The sequence below is a fragment of the Grampus griseus genome (genome assembly GCF_964374135.1).
Source record: "Grampus griseus genome assembly, contig: HAP1_SCAFFOLD_299, whole genome shotgun sequence".
In the NCBI taxonomy this organism is placed as follows: Eukaryota; Metazoa; Chordata; class Mammalia; order Artiodactyla; family Delphinidae; genus Grampus; species Grampus griseus.
Genome location: NW_028133156.1, coordinates 249,334 through 269,801, shown reverse-complemented (window position 1 = coordinate 269,801; position 20,468 = coordinate 249,334). Strand labels below are relative to the sequence as shown.

General features: G+C 36.3%; 1 protein-coding gene across 1 annotated transcript in view; it reads left to right on the top strand.

Moving 5' to 3' along the window:
• Nucleotides 1-2,271: 2,271 nt before the first annotated feature.
• The window catches only part of LOC309817810 (glutamate carboxypeptidase 2-like), a 37,886-nt gene continuing 19,689 nt past the window's right edge, over nucleotides 2,272-20,468 (top strand). Inside the window, exons 1-6 of the mRNA XM_082682096.1 lie at nucleotides 2,272-2,364; nucleotides 3,152-3,338; nucleotides 6,402-6,495; nucleotides 17,413-17,511; nucleotides 17,790-17,875; nucleotides 19,493-19,612. Of these exons, the coding sequence (XP_082538222.1) occupies nucleotides 2,299-2,364; nucleotides 3,152-3,338; nucleotides 6,402-6,495; nucleotides 17,413-17,511; nucleotides 17,790-17,875; nucleotides 19,493-19,612 (652 nt within the window). The 5' untranslated portion in view covers nucleotides 2,272-2,298. The remainder of the gene's footprint in view (nucleotides 2,365-3,151; nucleotides 3,339-6,401; nucleotides 6,496-17,412; nucleotides 17,512-17,789; nucleotides 17,876-19,492; nucleotides 19,613-20,468) is intronic.

Here is a 20,468-nt window from a genome sequence, read left to right as displayed (position 1 = left end):
CACAAAAGACCCCGAATAGCCAAAGCAATCTTGAGAAAGAAAAAGAGAGCTGGAGGAATCAGGCTCCCTGACTTCAGACTATACTACAAAGCTACAGTAATCAAGAGAGTATGGTACTGGCACAAAAACAGAAATATAGATCAATGGAGCAGGATAGAAAGCCCAGAGATAAACCCATGTATCTATGGTTACCTTATCTTTGATAAAGGAGGCAAGAATATACAATGGAGAAAAGACAGCCTCTTCAATAAGTGGTGCTGGGAAAACTGGACAGCCACATGTAAAAGAATGAAATTGGAAAACTCCCTAACACCATACACAAGAAAACCCCTCAAAATGGATTAAAGAACTAAATGTAAGGCCAGACAGTATAAAACTCTCAGAGGAAAACATAGGCAGAACACTCTATGACATAAATCACAGCAAGATCACAGCAAGATCCCTTTTGACCCACCTCCTAGAGAAAGGGAAATAAAAACAAAAATAAACAAATGGGACCTAATGAAGCTTAAAAGATTTTGCACAGCAAGGAAACCATAAACAAGACAAAAAGACAACCCTCAGAATGGGAGAAAATATTTGCAAATGAAGCAACTGACACAGGATTAGTCTCCAAAATATACAAGAAGCTCATGCAGCTCAATATCAAAAATCAAGCAACCCAATCCAAAAATGGGTAGAAGACTAAACAGACATTTCTTCAGAGAGGATATACAGATTGCCCACAAAGACATGAAAGGATGCTCAACATCACTAATCATTAGAGAAATGCAAATCAAAAGTACAATTTGGTATTACCTCATACCAGTCAGAATGGCCATCATCAAAAATTCTACAAACAATAAATGCTGGAGAGGGTGTAGAGGAAAGGGAACCCTCTTGCACTGTTGGTGGGAATGTAAATTGATACAGCCACTATGGAGGTTCCTTAAAAAATTTTAAAAGAACTACCATACATACGACCCAGCAATCTCACTACTGGGCATATATACCCTGAGAAAACCATAATTCAAAAATAGACATGTATCACAATGTTCACTGCAGCACTGTTTATAATAGCCAGGACATGGAAGCAAACTAAGTGTCCATCATCAGATGAATGGGTGAAGAAGATGTGGCACATATATACAATATAATATTAGCCATAAAAAGAAATGAAATTGAGTTATTTGTAGTGAGGTGGATGGACCTAGAATCTGTCATACAGAGTGAAGTCAGAAAGAGAAAAACAAATACTGTATGCTAACACATATATATGGAATCTAAAAATTTTTTTAAAAGTGGTTTTGAAGAACCTAGGGGTAGGATAGGAATAAAGACAAAGATGTAGAGAATAGACTTGAGGACACAGGGAGGGGGAAGGGTAACCTGGGACGACGTGAGAGAGTGGCATGGACATATATACACTACCAAAGGTAAAACAGATGGCTAGTGGGAAGCAGCCGCATAGCACAGGGAGATCAGCTCAGTGCTTTGTGACCACCTAGAGGGTTGGGATAGGGAGGGTGGTAGGGAGATGCAAGAGGGAGGGGATATGGGGATATATGTATACCTGTAGCTGATTCGCTTTGTTATACAGCAGAAACTAACACACCATTGTAAAGCAATTATACTCCAATAAAGATGTTTTAAAAAATCCAAATTATAAAAAATAAAGGAGGGATACATTTCTCTTCAAAAATAATCTAGGGAGTAGGTGAGCAGAAAAAATGTGTGAAGAACACTGCTCTAATCTAACAGGCCATTTTACAAATGATAATCTTGATACTCCGAGATGGTAGCATACTCGCACCTAATCCTGAAGCCAGACCCGTAAAGCAGTATTACCTGACATTTCTTTTTTACCTGGTGGTGTGAAGACCCATTGTGAATATACTTCAAAGAGAATACAGCTCTCATCTAGGGCTTTTTCACCTCGGATATCTGACCTCTGCCAAATTGCAGTGTGTATATTTATGTGTATTTTCCTGACGAACACTTCTATAGTTTTATGGTCACTTTACAGGAGACATCAACATAAACAGAACTTAATAGTTAACTCATAAGTCTCTACCCAGGTAATTGCCTTCTTAATTCAAGTTCATTTCTCTGTTGAATCTCTTACCTGAGGCTCATGCTTTTCTGACCCTCTTGCATACTCTTGTCTCTTACCTCTTTCAAAGATGTGAAACAGTCTTCACGCAGAAAAACCTCTTTTATTAAATCTTACTTGTAGTAAGTCATCCATGATCTCAACAGGGTGACCTAGTCTATGCTAACTACGCACGAACTGAAGACTTCTTTAAACTAGAGCGGGACATGAAAATTAATTGCTCTGGGAAGATTCTGATTGCCAGATATGGGAAAATTTTCAGAGGAAATAAGGTAAAAAATAATCTTTTTTTCTTTTCCACAAAAATAAAAAGTTATATTGTATCTTACATGGGTAGAACCACATCCTTAAAACTTTTGGAGGACTGTGATCTTCTCATACTCTGTACCAGCCCACCTAATAGGGAAGATACATTTTCTAGCTTATATACAGGGGTTTTAAACTGGGTCATTTGAATTCGGCCAGGGTAGAAGTTCAGGGAAACAGAACAGGTTTTTTCCATACCTACACATTATGCCTGTGGTCTACAAAGAAGCATGCATTTGATTTGTTGTTAACCGTCAGTATCTTTGTTTTAAATGTTACCTTTGAAAATATTTACTAAATTAAATTTTAGTATTCTTATTATAGGTAATGAGAGAAACCAATTTATACACAGCAGTTTTGAAAGTTACTATCACTTAATTTGGCTTGATTTGCTAATATTTTTTCCTTTTTTGTGGGAAACTAAATTTCAGAAATATTCCCTCTCAACCATAGAAGAAATGGGAGTCTAGTCTGTGGGGTCTACTTGCTTATTGTGCTTCTAGACTAGAGGAAGGAAGTAGCACATACTCACTACCACTAATATGTACATTTTTAAAATCTGCTGCTCTGAGGGCTGATTCAGCCCTGGAAACTCATTTTTAGAGCTTGCAGTAGGAAAAAGAAAAAGCCAACTCTCTGTGAGATGTCCCTTGTTTTAAGTCTAAGGATAAAAGATTGAAGATAAAGTTTAGCTACTTATTTAAGAGTAATTTTGAGTTACCAACCTAAAATATGAAAGACTGTCTATTCCAGGTTAAAAATGCCCAGCTGGCTGGGGCCAAAGGGATCATTTTGTACTCAGATCCTGCTGATTACTTTGCTCCCGGGGTGGAGTCCTATCCAGGTGGTTGGAATCTTCCTGGAGGTGGTGTTCAGCGTGGAAATATCTTAAATCTTAATGGTGCAGGGGACCCTCTCACACCTGGCTACCCAGCAAATGGTGAGTGACCAGGCCTTAATCATCACAAAAACCTTAACATTGTAAAGTGATTTTACCAAAGGATTTCCTTTGACACATGGATAAAGTATGTCTTTTTCTCGTTCTCTTTGTGTCTAAGAATAAAGGAATTTGAACTCAGAAAATTGTTGGTTCGGGTCCCTTATCCCTTATTTGGAATCCTCGGATCTGATAGGTTTTGAAATGCAGACATTTTCAGATATTTAAAAGTAATATGGTGCATATACCATTTCTTGCATAACATTCACATAGGAGGCTGGAACATAAAATGGGAAGCAAGCATGTAAATATTTTTGCAGTAAAATGTATGAATAATCATATTAAGCAGAGGAATGTAAGTAATATAGTCTGTCTATTCAAGTCAGATCTTGCTTCCAAATTAGTTTACATCAGATCATGTTTTGTTGACAAGTAAATTCCCCCCAATTAATGGATTTCACAGTTTTTAAAATTTCTAGTTGTAAATAAGGGATAGTAGAACAAAAGAAGTTCTATAAATCCCTGAAATGACATTTAGAATTTAGAGCCTAGAAAATGCTTATTGTATCATTGCTGTATAAAGATAATAGTGATCACTTTCAAGGAGTATTTCCTAAATGCTAGCTCTTACATGCCTTAACAACCCTATAAGCTTTGTTATGTTATTATCTCTACTTGATAGAGGAGGGAAGCGAGACTAGAAGTAAGCAAACTCTGCCCTAGACCATCACACCACTAAATGAGGAGTGGGGATTCAAATTCAGATGGTCTGGCTCCGGAGTCCACATGTTTGTCTTATGCTGAAATGCTCTGCTGTAAAACAGTAGATCATTAACAAAGGGAGCTAATTTATTTTGAATGTACTCAGCTAGTTGATGACATTTACAAAAATCTGTGATCACTTAATTTGTGTGGTTTAAAACTAACTAAGGTGTGTACCTTGGATAAAATAGGTTACCAAGTATCCATGGCATTTCCATATTTATATTTCATCTGGTTTTTCTACCAAATTGTAAACTCCTTTAAAGTTTATGCATTTTGGCTTCGTAAATCTTGGAATATAGTACATTATCATAGATTTTTGTAAAGCAATACATACTATCCTATAGTAAAATCACTTAAGTCTACCTGAACTTTACTTACTTAGCCTTTTTATTCCCAAGCTTTGAAAAATGCAACTTCTCCCAAGCTCTGTTGGTTATATAAAGTTAAAATTGTACCTCCTGCTGATGCAGGGGACACGGGTTCGTGCCCCGGTCCGGGAAGATCCCACATGCCGTGGAGGGGCTGGGCCCGTGAGCCATGGCCGCTGAGCCTGCACGTCCGGAGCCTGTGCTCCGCAACGGGAGAGGCCACAGCAGTGAGAGGCCCGCATACCACACACACAAAAAAAACATGTGAACATAAAATAAGATTAACTGGACTATTTCTGTTTATTATCCTCAAATTTAAAAGATGACATTGTAGAAAGAAAAATCATGTTATCCCTGTGAGGCTTGCATTTGTTGAATTCCCTTTTGTGCCCTATTTTTTTCTTTTCCTTTTAATTTTAGTTTTTATTATGGAATAGTTCTAACATACAAAAAAATAGAGAAAATTGTCACCACTTTGTCAATCTTATTTTATCTCTTCGTCTTTCCTTTTGCATTATTACCCTAAAGAATTTTAAAACAAATCCCATGCAACATATTATTATGTCATTTTACTATAAAAAGAATAGCTTTTGCAATCCCCTAAAGCTCTTATAATTTAAAACTTTGAAGAAAAAAAAAGGAAAAATAGCTCTTATTTTTCTTAAATCTGAAGAAATGACAGAAAATGTGTTTTTATTTTGAGGTAGAGTTTACATGTAACAAAACGCACAGGTCTTGAGTTAATTCAATAATTTTTTTAAATTACATGTATCTATATCACTCAAAATAAGATATAGGACATTTCTATGACTCCAGAAAGTTCTCTGGTGCCCCTTTCTGGTCAATTTTTACCATATTCCCCTAGAAGCAACCACTTTCTGATATCTGTCATCATTGATTAGTTTGGTTTTGAACTTCATATAAATGGAATCAGATAGTAACTATTCTTTTGTGTGCTGGTGTAAAATCAAATAACAGTCAAGCTAAGAAGAAAGAAAAGAGAATTTTATTTGAGTCAAACTGAGGATTATAACCCAGGGAACAGATTTGCAGAAGCTGTGAGAACTGTTTCATTGGTCAGGAGTTAGAGATGCAATTTTATACATTTCTGAGACAAAGAATTTCTGTGTTGTATTGACAGGTTAGCATTCTACATAAAGTTGATCAAAGATGTTTTGGTCAATACAACTCCCTGTATGGGATAAAAAGAAACTAAAATAACCTGAAAATTGTCTGAATAAAGCAACCATTTTTCTTAAAGGTGATTACATCCTCCTGTTTGAGGAGGTCTGGTTAATGTACAATACAGATGCACACTGAACATTGGGAAAGGCCTACCACAAAGCGGGCATATTATTTTTTTCCTTTCTTAGTTTGATTTCCCGGTCATAGAAAAATTTATGATTTTCCCTCATCATTTGCCTTGCTGCTCTCACTCAGTACAACGATTAGAGATTAGTCATGTTATTGTGTGTGTTAATAGTTTCTTCCCTTTACTTGCTGAGTAGAATTCTATTATGGGACTGTTCTACAAATTGCTTATTCATTCTCCTATTTACAAACAGCTGGACTGTGTCCCATATGGGCTACCTAGATTCAGCTGCTATGAGCAATTTTGTGCAGGTCTTTTTGTGGGCATATGTTTCCATCTTTCTTGGGTAAATACCTAGGAGTGTAATTGTTCTGCCATAGGGCATAATTCTGCATAACATTATTTTTCAAAGAAGTTATTTAAAGTGACTCTCTAATTATACACTCTTACAAGAATGTATGAGAGTTTCAGTTGCTCCACATTTTCGCTAACATTTGAAACTGTCTTTCTAATTGTAACAGTTCTAGTAGATGCAATTTAAGAATGTGTTTAATCTGATTTACAGAGAACATTTTGAAAGGGACTCCATTTTTATTAGAAGTATGTTCAACTTTTTTTCAGAATATGCTTATAGATGTGAAATCGCAGAGGCTGTTGGTCTTCCAAGTATTCCTGTTCATCCAATTGGATACTATGATGCACAGAAGCTCCTAGAGTAAGTTTGTAAGAAACAAACCGATGGCTATTTGGGTAATTCTCTTTACTGGCAATCTTCAACTTTCATGCTTTTATCTCCATTATTTGATACTGAAGTTTTCTGTGCTCAATTTTTACCATACCCCCCTAGAAGCAACCACTTTCTGATATCTATCATCATTGATTAGTTTGGTTTTGAACTTGATATAAATGGAATCAGATAGTGTCTATTCTTTTGTGTGTTGGCAGAAAATCAAATAAGCATACAATTTTATCACCATTTTATAGAACAGTGGTTCTAACCTGGGATTTGCTTTAAATACTGGTATCCAGTGTGTGACAGCCATGAAAGTGAGTCTTTCAGATCATCAACTGTGGGGAGTGTCATTGATAAGGTGCTCCACTGTGTTTTGAAATCCATCACCCTGTTTGTATCAAGGCCATGCTTCCCATAGATGCTCCCAGTCAGTAACTAAATGCAGCAAGGGTACTAAATGAGGCCCATTACTGGGAGGCATGGGACTCCTCTGATGGGAGACTCTGGCTCAGGACTCCCTGACAGCCTTGCTATCAAGGGATTCTGCCACCAGCATTCTTCTTTCTTCTCTTTCTCTTTTACCCCATTTCTGACCTGCATTGCAGTCTGATGGCTTTCTCAGCCTCTCTTAGCTCCCTTGCTATTTCCTTCACACGCCTTTCCCCTAATAAATCTCTTACTTATTGAAACCTCTTATTGTCTACTTCTTGGTGGACCTGGAATAATGCCCTTTGAAAGCATCTTCCATTGATTTTCATCTTTATCCATTCCACTTCTTCCTCTGCTTTCACTATTGAAGCTTCTCCAAAGTTGTTATTGTTTAACCTGACATTGGAGCTCTTTCCTCTTTCCTGTCCTGCTTTCTCTCATCTGCATGTCCCTTCTTCTCCATTATCCTTGAGGAGGGGAGAGAGCACTGACTTCTCTGAAAGTAGAATCACTGGAGACCAAAGCATCTGGCCAGTTAGTCCCTTTTCTTCTTTGAGTTTAAGGCATTCTTAATCATTTTATTCTAGAATGTATAAGAAAACTTATTTATGACCTAGTTCAGTGCCCTCATTTTTACAGGTGAGGAGGCTGTCATCAGAGAATTGGAGGTGTCTGTCCAATTTAAGGGCAGATTAAGGAATAGCAAGCACCCTGGTCTTTTTTTCTTTTGAGCTCTTAGCTTTACCACATGGGTTAAGATTCAGGATGGGGCACAACTTTTGAGGGCACCACGGACTATGTGTTTGTGTAAATATAAAGTCTAAATATTCATTATATTTAAAAGATGAACGTGATTGTAGCTTTACCTGTGATAGTGGAAAATTGTAAACAACACAAATCTTCAATAATTGATAAGTAGTTAAATATATTACTGTCTATGACAGTACATGAAGCCATTAAAATATATGTTGTACAAGAGTATTTAACAATGTGGGTACATGCTTATGCTATACTATTAAATAGAAAAAGTAGATTTCAAATATATATATATATATATATATGTATAATCCCTAAATTATATGTTTTAAAAAGTGAACCTGTATTATCTTTGTAGTTAGAAAAAGAGTGTATGGAAGGCAAGAAGGAAGGATTATACAGAATTGGACGTGAGGTTTATTTAGCCATGTCTACCATTTGACTGCTCTGGTAAACTAGTTGAATTTGGCTATGCCCTAACTGGGTAGTAGAATTATTAATACTTGATCAAAAAAATTACCAAATGTATTTAAGTCAGCTTTAGTAAGTCATTTTGTAAATGCAGTCATCATTAAATAACATAAATTCTATGGAAGTATATTTTGCATTCAAAAGACCATGATTAAAAATGAATTTTGGTAGTACAGAAATGTATTAAAAATGTATTTGGAAGGAGAAGATGATCTGTGTATACTAAAAGCAATAAGATAATTTCTGTTTTACCATCCATACCTTCTAAGGTATAGTGAAATGTTCTAGACTGGAATTTAGTCATAAAACATTTTAAGAACATGTAATTTGTTTATGAATTTAATTGGGAGTATTTACTCCCTCTGCATAATTATCTAGGGAGTGTGCTACATATCTATTATAGTCAGTTCTCATATTCCCACAAACGGTTAGCAGTGTAACATTATATATTAATTAGAATAGACAGTATTTTACAAATTGGATATATCATAAAATGAAAGTTTCTTAACAAGTATTTGAGAAGAAGAGGAGAGACATAAAGTTATATAATGGCCCAGGTATGCCGACAACTTTAATAAAAAGTTGATGAAATGTGAATTATAGAAAAAAGAAAATTGTGTTTACCTAGGTGGGAGAAAAGGGGAACAGAGTGTGTGTTCTTTCTTATTCTTTTTTGCATCTGTACTGAAGGGAATGTGGTTACATGGTTTCTTTTTGTCTCCCTGAGTAACTATCAGGATTATAATGACAGCAACGACAATAATAATAAAGACAATGATAATAGCATCTAACATGCATAGAGTGCTAATTATATTCTAGCACTTACTTTTTGCTAAATGATTACATACTGTTTATCAATTAGCCCATAAAACAACTACATGTGTTAGTATTGTGATAACTAATTTTACAAATAAAGAAATCAAAGTTCAGAGAGTATGTGATAGATCTGGGACCCAAATTCATGTCTGATGTAAAAGACAGCTTTGTTGAGCATCACTTATTCTCTATTCAACAGCACAAGCATTTAGGAGGCATCTCTTTGTCAAGACACTGTCTCATTCTTGTGTCTCTGCTCAGAAGACTTTTAATGGCTTCCTACAGCCTGTCCACTCAAGGTACACTTATGGAGTGGCCTCTTTTTGTCAAGCACTGTGATAAGAGTATGATTTATATATAGACTTTGTTCTCAGGGCCCTCAAAATATAGTATAGAAGCTCACAGCTAAATAGAGGCTACATGACAAACCACGAAATTCTAGCACATCATTTTCTGCCCATCTAGCTTGTTCCTAATTTTTAAGAATTAAACTCATTATTTTGAGATAATTGTGATTCACATGCAACTGTAAGTAGTACTAAAGAGTCCCTCTAGGCCATTTATCCAGCTTTCCCCAATGGTAACATCTTGCAAAGTATAGTACAATATCACAACCAAGATACTGATATATTTCTTTTTATACTCATGACACAAAACATTTCCATCATCACCAGGATCCCTCATGTGGCCCTTTTAGCCACACCCACTCCTTTCCTGTCCCCCTCCATCCATACCCTCTAACCTTAACTCCTAGCAACTACTAATCTGTTCACCATTTCTATAATTTCATCATCTCAAGAATGTTATATAAATGTATACCCTTGTGGGGTTTTTCTTCACTCAGCATAATTCTCTGGAGATTTGTTCAAGTTGTTGTATATATAGTTTTTTTCTTTTTAATACTGAGGAGTGTTCCGTTGTATTTGGTATCACAGTTTGTTTCACCATTCAAAGAACAACTAGTTTGTAGCTATTATGAATAAAGCTGCTACAGATAATCATGTACAGATTTGTGTGTCAACGTAAGTTTTCATTTCTCTGGAGTGCAATTGCCGGGTCATATGATAATAGCATGTTTACTTTTGTAAGAATCTGACAAACCTTTTCCATAGTGGTTGTATCCTTTTACATCCTACCAGCAATATAAAAAAAACACAGTTCTTCCAATCCTTTTATAAGCACTTGTATTCTGACATCACAAAATATTTCAGGTTTGTCTTGTATTTTCTTTCAATATTTCTAGTTTTCTGATAATTTTCATCATGAATGGATGTTGAATTTTCCCCAGTGTTTTATTGTTGCTGTGGTTGTTTGTTTTCTGCATCAATTTTTCTGATTATGTGGTTTTTCTTAAGCCTGTTAATGCGGTATATTACACTTTTTGATTTTTGTATGTGGTATCAGTCTTGCATTCATGGAATAAATCTCACTCGGTCATGGTGTATAATCCTTTCAAAATGCTGTTGAATTTGGTTTTCTAGTATTTTATTAATGATTTTTGTGTCAATATTCATATTTATCTTTAGTTTCCCTGTGATTTCTTTATCTGGTTTTGGTGTCATGGTAATGTTTGTCGCATAGGGTAACTTTAGAAATGTTCCTTCTGTTTTTCTAAAGAGCATGTGAAGGATTGGTGTTTATTCTTTACTGATTGCTAGCATTCAGCAGTGAAGCCATATGGGCTTCTCTTTCAGAGAAGGTTTTTTTGTTTTGTTTTGTTTTTTTGCGGTAAGCGGGCCTCTCACTGTTGTGGCCTCTCCCGTTGTGGAGCACAGGCTCCGGACGCGCAGGCTCAGCGGCCATGGCTCACTGCTGAATGGCTCACTGCCTGTGGGATCTTCCCGGACCGGGGCACGAACCCGTGTCCCCTGCATCGGCAGGCAGACTCTCAACCACTGTGCCACCAGGGAAACCCTCTGAGAAGTTTTGATTACTTGTTATAGCCTACTTACATTTTCTCTTTCTTCAGTTTTGGCAGTTTATATCTTTTCAGGAGTTCATTTCATTGAGGTTAATTGGTTGGTATATAACTGTTTATAGTGTTCCCTTATAATCCTTTTTATTTCTGTAAAGTCAATAGTAGTATTCCCTCTTTTGTTCCTGATTTTTAGTCTTTTCCCCTTTTTTTCTTGGTCAGTCTAGCTAATGATTTGTCAATTTTGTTGATCTTTTCAAAGAACAAACTTTTGCTTTCATTCATTTTTCTTTATCTTTTTTTCTAGATTCTATTTTGTTATTTTTGCTCCAGTCTTTATTATTGCCTTTCTTATGCTTATATGAATTTAGCTTTCTTTTCATTGTTGAGTTTCTTTGGGTGGAAGATTAGTTTATTGATTTGATAGCTTTCTACTTTTTTAATATAGGTGTTTACAGCTATATATTTCCTTCTAAACACTGTTTTAACTGCATCTCATAACTTTTGGTGTCTTATGTCTTCATTTTTATTCATCTCAAAGTTTTTTTGTGTGTGTGTGGTACGCAGGCTTCTCACTGTTGTGGCCTCTCCTGTTGCGGAGCACAGGCTCTGGATGTGCAGGCTCAGTGGCCATGGCTCACGGGCCCAGCCACTCCGCGGCATGTGGGATCTTCCCGGACTGGGGCATGAACCCGTGTCCCCTGCATTGGCAGGCGGACTCTCAACCACTGCACCACCAGCGAAGCCCCCATCTCAAAGTATTTTCTATTTACTCTTGTGATTTTTTTCTATGAGCCATTGGTTATTTAGGGTCAGTGTTTAATTTTCATATATTTGCAAATTTTCCCAATTTTTTTCTGTTATTTTTTTTCCTCAGAAGTTTATTTTAATTGCCTAGCAACACATTATCATAAATTACTCTCAAATTAATTATTTGGCTTCAGTGCAGGATCATTTATTAATGATGGTGGCAGTCAGCATCCATACATGGCTATTCTTAGACCACTGCTTTCTTCTTTTCTTTCTCTCTCTTTTTTTTTAAATTGGAGTATAATTGCTTTACAATGTTGTGTTAGTTTCTGCTGTACAGCAAAGTGAATCAGCTATATGTATATGTATATCCCCATATCCCTTCCCTCTTGGACCTCCCTCCCACCATCCCCCCATCCCCACCCATCTAGGTCATCACAGAGCACCGAGCTGAGCTCCCTGTGCTGTACAGCAGGTTCCTACTAGCAGTCTGTTTTACACATGGTACTGTATATATGTCAATCCTAATCTCCCAGTTCATCCCACCCTCCCCTTCCCCCAATGTGTCCACTGCCAATTCTCTATGTCACCCTCTCTATTGCTGCCCTGCAAATGGGTTCATCGGTACCATTTTTCTGGATTCCACATATATGCATTAATATATGACATTTGTCTTTCTCTTTCTGACTTACTTCACTCTGTATGACAGACGCTAGGTCCATGCACATCTCTACAAATGACCCATTTTCATTCCTTTTTACAGCTGAGTAATATTCCATTGTATATATGTACCACATCTTCTTTATCCATTCATCTGTTGATAGACATTTAGGTTGCTTCCATGTCCTGGCGGTTGTAAATAGTGCTGCAATAAACATTGGGGTGCTTCCCTGGTGGTGCAGTGGTTAAGAGTCCGCCTGCTGATGCAGGGGACACGGGTTCATGCCCTGGTCCGGGAAGATCCCACATGCCGTGGAGTGGCTGGGCCCATGAGCCATGGCCGCTGAGCCTGCACATCCAGAGCCTGTGCTCCGCAATGGGAGAGGCCACAGCAGTGAGAGGCCCGCGTACCGCAAAAAAAAAAAGAAAAGAAAAGAAAAGAAAAGAAAAAAAAAAGAAAAGAAAAAAAGAATAAACATTGGGGTGTATGTGTTTTTTTGAATTATGGTTTTCTCAGCGTATGTGTCTAGTAGTGGGATTGCTGGGTCATATGGTAGTTCTAATTTTAGTTTTTTAAAGGAACGTCCATACTGTTCTCCATAGTGGCTGTATCAATTTACATTCCCACCAACAGTGCAAGAGGGTTCCCTTTTCTCCACACCCTCTTCAGCATTTATCATTTGTAGACTTTTCGATGGTGGCCATTCTGACCAGTGTGAGGTGATATCTCACTATAGTTTTGATTTGCATTTCTCTAATGATTAGTGATGTTAAGAGTCCTTTCATGTGTTTGTTGGCAATCTGTATCTCTTCTTTGGAGAAATGTCTACTTAGGTCTTCCGTGCATTTTTGGATTGGGTTTTTGTTTTTTTGATATTGAGCTGCATGAGCTGTTTGTATATTTTGGAGATTAATCCTTTGTCAGTTGCTTCATTTGCAAATATTTTCTCTGATTCTGAGGGTTGTCTTTTGGTCTTGTTTATGATTTCCTTTGCTGTGCAAAAGCTTTTAAGTGCAATTCGGTCCCATTTGTTTATTTCTGTTTTTATTTTCATTACTCTAGGAAGTGGGTGCTGTGATTTATGTTTTTCCTGTGTTTTCCTCTGAGAGTTTTATAGTGTCCTGTCTTACACTTAGGTCTTTAATTCATTTTGAGTTTATTTTTGTGTATGGTGTTAAGGAGTGTTCTAATTTCATTCTTTTACATGTGGCTGTCCAGTTTTCCCAGCACCACTTATTGAAGAGAGTGTCTTTTCTCCATAGTGCATTCTTGCCTCCTTTGTCATAGATTAGATGACCATAGGTACATGGGTTTATCTCTGGGCTTTCTATCCTGTTCCATTGATCTATATTTCTGTTTTTGGGCTAGTACCTTACTGTCTTGATTACTGTAGCTTTGTAGTATAGTCTGAAGTCAGGGAACCTGATTCCTCCAGCTCCGTTTTTCTTTCTCAAGATTGCTTTGGCTATTCGGAGTCTTTTGTGTTTTCATACAAACTGTAAAATTTTTTGTTCTAATTCTTTGAAAAATGCCATTGGTAATTTGATAGTGATTGCAATGAATCTGTAGATTGCTTTGGGTAGTATAGTCATTTTCACGATATTTATTCTTCTAATCTAAGAACATGGTATATCTCTCATCTGTTTGTGTCATCTTTGATTTCTTTCATCAGTGTTTTATAGTTTTCTGAGTACCGGTCATTTGCCTCCTTAGCTAGGTTTATTCCTAAGTATTTTATTATTTTTGATGCAATAGTAAATGGGATTGTTTCCTTAATTTCTCTTTCTGATCTTTCATTGTTAGTGTATAGGAATGCAAGAGATTTCTGTGCATTAATTTTGTATTGTGCAACTTTACCAAATTCATTGATGAGCTCTAGTAGTTTTCTGGTGGCATCTTTTGGATTTTCTATGTATAGTATCACGTCATCTGCAAACAGTGACAGTTTTGCTGCTTCTTTTCCAATTTGTATTCCTTTTATTTCTTTTTCTTCTCTGATTGCCATAGGTAGGACTTCCAAAACTATGTTGAATAATAGTGGTGAGAGTGGACATCCTTATTTTGTTCCTGATCTTAGAGGCAATGTTTTCAGTTTTTTACCATTGAGAATGATGTTTGCTGTGAGTTTGTCATATATGGCCTTTATTATGTTGAGGTAGGTTCCCTCTATGCCTACTTTCTGGAGAGTTTTTAGTATAAATTGGTGTTGAATTTTGTCCAAAGCTTTTTCTGCATCTATCAAGATGATCATATGGTTTTTATTCTTTAATTTGTTAATATGGTGTATCATATTGCTTGATTTGCATATATTGAAGAATCCTTGCTTACTAAATTCTTTATACTATAGTTGGGTTAGTAAAAGGTTTGTGTGATTAATAAAGAGATGATATGATTTCAGCCTTTTAAATTTATTGAGTTTTTTTATAGCCTAATATATGGTCTATCCTGAAAATTGTCCTAGGAGCACTTGAATATATATACGTATTCAAGTACGTATTCATACTCAAGGCTTTTGTTGAGTAACATGTTTCATATGAGCCACTTGGCCTTTTTGGCTTGCCAGCTTCTTCAGCTCTATGTCTGAGATATGAGAGCCCATATGAAAACCCAAGGAACTCACCACTTTGTCGTTTCTTGCACCCTGAGGTCCTGAGCTGGTTTATTTTCTTTTCTCCACCTTTCAGAGTCTTATGTTTATTTTTTATGTATTTATAGTCCAGGGAATTTAGTTGTACTCATCAGGATGAATAGGGTAAAGTGCATCTTCTCAGAAGCAAATTCTCACTATTTTTCAAGTTTCTCTGTTATGGTATCCTTATCATCTTATACCCCAGCCAGATTAATCACCATGCCTTACTTTTGCTCTGACTCTTCAGCCTTCGTGACTGTTTACATCATACCTGGAATTGTACCTGGAATGCTCTTTACCTCCATCTTCCCTGCCCACATCTTGCTCATTCTTTAAAAATCCAGATAAGTGAAACTTCCTGTAGAAAGAAAATTATTTCTGATCCCACAAGGGGAATCAAGCTCTGTTTTGTCCTTCAGAGCTTTATCTATCATATATCATGCTCTGTTTTATATCTATCTTTTTCTGACTTATAAACTCTTTGGTAGAATGACCATGTCTTGTACATATTTGTATTCCTTAGTGAGTACAATACAGTACCTTGAGCATTATAGAGAATAAATCTTTGCTAAATGGACAAATAAAGTTTAATATGCTACACAATATAGATTTTTAAATTCAGTGTTGTTTATAGATACTTATTGAGCATCTATGATCTATCAAATCCTTTCAAAGACATTTCCAATATTATATTTTCTGAAATTTCTATGATTTGAAATTTAAATATTCAACCTTTTAATTTTCACAGAATTTATTTTTTATTTATAGAGTGAAAGAAGGACCTAAAGAAAATTATATCCCTGATTAATTATCCCAGTGAAATTTAGTGACTAAAACCTCTGTTCTCCATAGATGTGCGATATTTTCTTGTCCTTGTGGGGGCACTGTAATCTTGGCTTTATATTTTATTATTTTCTGGGAATAGGGACTCTTCATTACCTTCCTTATAATATGTAATTGACTTCCTGATGAATTTGCACCTTGTTTTGTTTTCCATATTTTTATTTTGAAAAGGAAATACATTTACACAGTTCAAAATTCAAAGGGGTATACAATAAAAAGTTTCCCTCCTACCCATTTCCATCCCAAAGGCAATCAATATTATTAGTCTGCAATATAGTACTATAAAAATATTTTATGTATAATCAAGTATATGTATATTCTTCACTTGGCTTCTACCATTTTTTGTATACATAATACTCTGCTATTTTGACTATTCATTATGATATTTAACAATGTATAATGCCCCTTCATTTTACTTGATGCTTTTCATGTGAAATTTTATTGTATATAGATAAATAAATTATATAGTATATTACATGAAATTATCTTTATTAAACAAACTCCCTCATGAGATAGGAAAATAAAAGAGTAAATATTTACTCTCTGATAGAGCATTTTAAAACAAAATATTATTTATACTTAGTTTTCCATGAGAAGATAATCATATTGATGTAGTTTTGCACATATAATATATTCTAGGTCAAGTTGAGCTGTTCCCATCACCTCAAATTAGTAGGCAGGGAATAAGTACCTGTGTGCAGGCACAGAAAAAAGGAGGAAACTACAGAAAATGTTTCACTGTAAATCATAGGGTGCATGCAGGTGTGTGGACCAGAGATTGAGGCATAAAAGACAGATTGATGTTTTTCACTCTCTTAAGTTTGTCTGGAGCCATCTTCTTCTATCTGCTTCTAGGTAGCAAAAATACATTTGGTTTCCATGCCCAAATCAAGAATAAGTCAATCCATGCTCTTAAACAGTAAAGGAAGATATGCTGAAATGAAACAGGAAGAACCTCACCATTCCACAGATATTATCATATTATTTTTCTCAATCACCTGGTGAGAGATAACCACGGCTAGTGGCATATATGGGCTGGTCCACCTGAATCTTTCCACCCTTTTGAATTAAAAAAATAAATAGTGTATAAAGCTTTGAGGGGCTGTTGGTTGAAGTGACATCCCTTCCTTTGCCCTTCCTCCCTTCCTAATAGATGAGTGCAAAAGTACTTTGTAAAGGATGACCATACATGTATTTGGGAATGTATTTATCAGTGGGAGGAATAACATAATGGGAAATTCCAAAGAGTTTGGCACCTGCTGTTTCTTCAGGGCATGCTCTTGAGAGCACTTTTCACATGATTTACTGTTGGAAACTGGTAACACAGAGTCCAAATTCTTACCAAGTGTTTGAATCTCGATTGTACCACTAATCAGCTGCTTGACTTTGGGCATGTTACCTAATCTCTCTAAGCCTCACCCTCCTTATCTTTGAAGTGGGGAGTAATAGCAGAACCGCCTCATAAGAGGTGTATTGAGTTAAACGGCATATCCCTATGCAAAGCACTTTGTACTACCATGACTCATAGAAGCTATTATGAGCAGGCACTCAAGAAAACAAGTTCAAGGACATTTTAACTTATAACTTCAAAGGTTTCCTTCAGCTAATAATATTTTTTGTGTTCAACAGAAAAATGGGTGCATCAGCACCACCAGATCACAGCTGGAAAGGAAGCCTCCACGTGCCCTACAATGTTGGACCTGGATTTACTGGAAACTTCTCTACCAAGTTAAGAGACTATTTTTATAATAACTCTTTAGGGGGAGGAAAGCTTTTTCAAAAAACAATTACAGAGGATGACTGAAAAGTAAAATCTACTACCAGCAGGAGACATAACAACAGGTTGAAAAGGGGAATACACATATATCCTCACAATTGGACAATTGGTCAATGCAATTATTGCCTGTGTGCCTTTAGAAATATTCAAAACAATGTCAGATTTAAAAATTGTGGGTGGCAAGCTGTTAACCAGTATTTTTAGTCTGTGTCCTTTATTTTTGCATTAGAAAAGTCAAGATGCACATCCATTCCAACAATAAAGTGAAAAGAATTTACAATGTGATTGGAACTCTCAGAGGGGCAGTGGAGCCAGGTAAATTGATCATTTGCTCAGCAAATATCGATCAGGCAATTCTTCGGTGCCAGGTACTGCGCTGAGCTCTAGGAATGTAAGGTGAACAAAGCAAAACAACTCTTTGTCCTAATGGAACTCACATAAACACAAAATAGATCAATAGGAGGTAATTTTACATTGTGATGCATGTTGTGAAGAAAGTAAATGTTGGGACTAGATTGGTCAGATGACCGAGGTTGTTGATAAACTATGCATGCTTCAATTAAAGGACCGAGAGAGGAAGATCAAGGAGAGATGGTTTACAGGTGTTTAATCTGAGCTTTCTGGATTTCCTTACCGCATATTTTACCTGGAGAAATATCTTCATTACAACAATAAGTAACACTCTTAGAAAATTAAGATAACCAGAAGTTAATGAATCCTTTACATGGTTTTTTTTTTTACACTGAAATGGGTGGAATATATATACACGTGATTTCCATATGATTTCAGATAACCCGCTCGATGATACATTTGAAAATAATCTTACTTTATTATGTTTGATTCCTTAGGAACTATATGGTTATATTTCCTACCCAAACAGACAGAATTAAACTGAATATCTCTTGTGCAAGCAGCCAGGACTTTCTTTCAGGGATAAAGAATATTGATGTGCTTCCAATGAGCACTAAACAGTGTACCACTGGCTATTTATTGAATCTCACTGAGTACATATTTTGTGCCAGCTTCTGTGCTAGGCTTTGGGGATGGAGGGATTTTTTAAAAAGACACAGACCAGAGACATGAAGACCCCTACAGTTAAGTGTGGTAAATGCTTTTTTTAAAAAAATCCTTTTACTTTGTTTTGCATGCAGGCTTTTCTCTAGTTGAGGCGAGCGGAGGCTACTCTGTTGTGGTGTGCGGGCTTCTCGTTGCAGTGGCTTCTCTTGTTGTAGAGCACAGGCTCTAGGCACTCGGGCTCAGCAGTTGTGGCTCGCGGGCTCTAGAGCACAGGCTCAGTAGTTGTGGCACTCGGGCTTAGTTGCCCTGTGGCATGTGGGGTCTTCCCGGAACAGGGCTTGAACCTGTGTCCCCTGCATTGGCAGGCAGATTCTTAACCACTGTGCCACCAGGGAAGCCCCATGGTAAATGCTTTATCAATATGAAAAGACTGCCCAGAAAGCTGGATAGGGGTGCAATTCCCTCTCCCTGCAGAAAATAGAAACAGATCATAGAGAGGTAGAATCTTTGAGCTGTACGTTAAAAACTAAGTAGAAGAATTAGGAAGTGGAGAAATCATTATTTGGCCACTGTGTTCTCTTACTCTGAAAATACTGGAAACATAGCGTAAATAGGTAAGAGAGAAGTAACAGAGAATTATATAAAGAAGTGGATAAGGATACTTTTATACTCACTTATCATTACTTACATACTTATAATTACTGTAATTAATTGAAGTATACATTTGCTTATCACATTCATATTTCCTTCATACATCGAATTCAGAGCAAAGTGATACATTTACAAAAGTCTTCAGGAACCTTTGCTATCTTAACTTGAGTCCTGAGTGCTTTGTGTTTAGTGCTATCGAGTCATTTGCAATTTCCTCTGTTCTTGACCTGTAATGGCAAGTAATTTTGCAATGATGCTTTCTAGACAGATATGTCATTCTTGGAGGTCACCGTGACTCTTGGGTATTTGGTGGCATTGACCCTCAGAGTGGAGCAGCTGTTGTTCAGGAAATTGTCAGGAGTTTTGGAAAGCTGAAAAAAGAAGGTAATGTAAGCAAAATGTAAAAAGACCATTTTTTCTGAATCTCAGTTTTGTCCTCAGTAAAGTGAGTATAAAAATACCACCTCATAGGTTTGTGTGAAACACAACAGAGAGGTTGCATGCAAATTATATCATCTTAGTAGCATAGAGTACTTAGTAGTGCTTAATAGTAGATAGTAGCTTTCAGTAACTAGCAGCTATATTACTTATGTTGGTTAATGATATTGTTTATTCATTTTTATATGTTCATTTTTAATAATTCACTTATTTATATAATAAAGTTCATATTATCTATATTTATATATTAAATTATAATCTGAAATAAAGGAATTATACTATTAGTGGTTTCTCTGGCAACAAAGAAGATGGAGATGGGTTTCTTTACTGGAGAGTAGACACCAGATTTAGGTCATAAGCCAAAGCGTCCTGGTCTGAGAAATGTGAGCTTCTTGGGATCTTCCAGCCTCAGGCCTCAGGTCAAGTACACCAACTGACTGAGGGGATGAAAGCTAATTCAGAAAAATGCTGGTCTTCCTGCTTAATAGGATGCTGTCAAAAGTTCGATATCTGTATTCTCACACCCCCAGCTTTGATTTCTCTCACAGAATTGAAGATTATACTACTAGCACAGTTACTTCAGTCATTTTAGAATCTTCATATGAAACCCAAAATAAAATTGAGTTCAAATGGTTAGTTTTTAAAGTAAACATTACATACTGAGAACAGAAGCTCTACTTTGTTTACGGACCCTGCAAACAAGGTGTCTATGGGCTGTAAATGTGATCCATATTTTTTTTTTTTTTTTAGCAACAATGAATGTGGTAAAAATATGTTACATTTGCCTGGTACTTACTCTCTC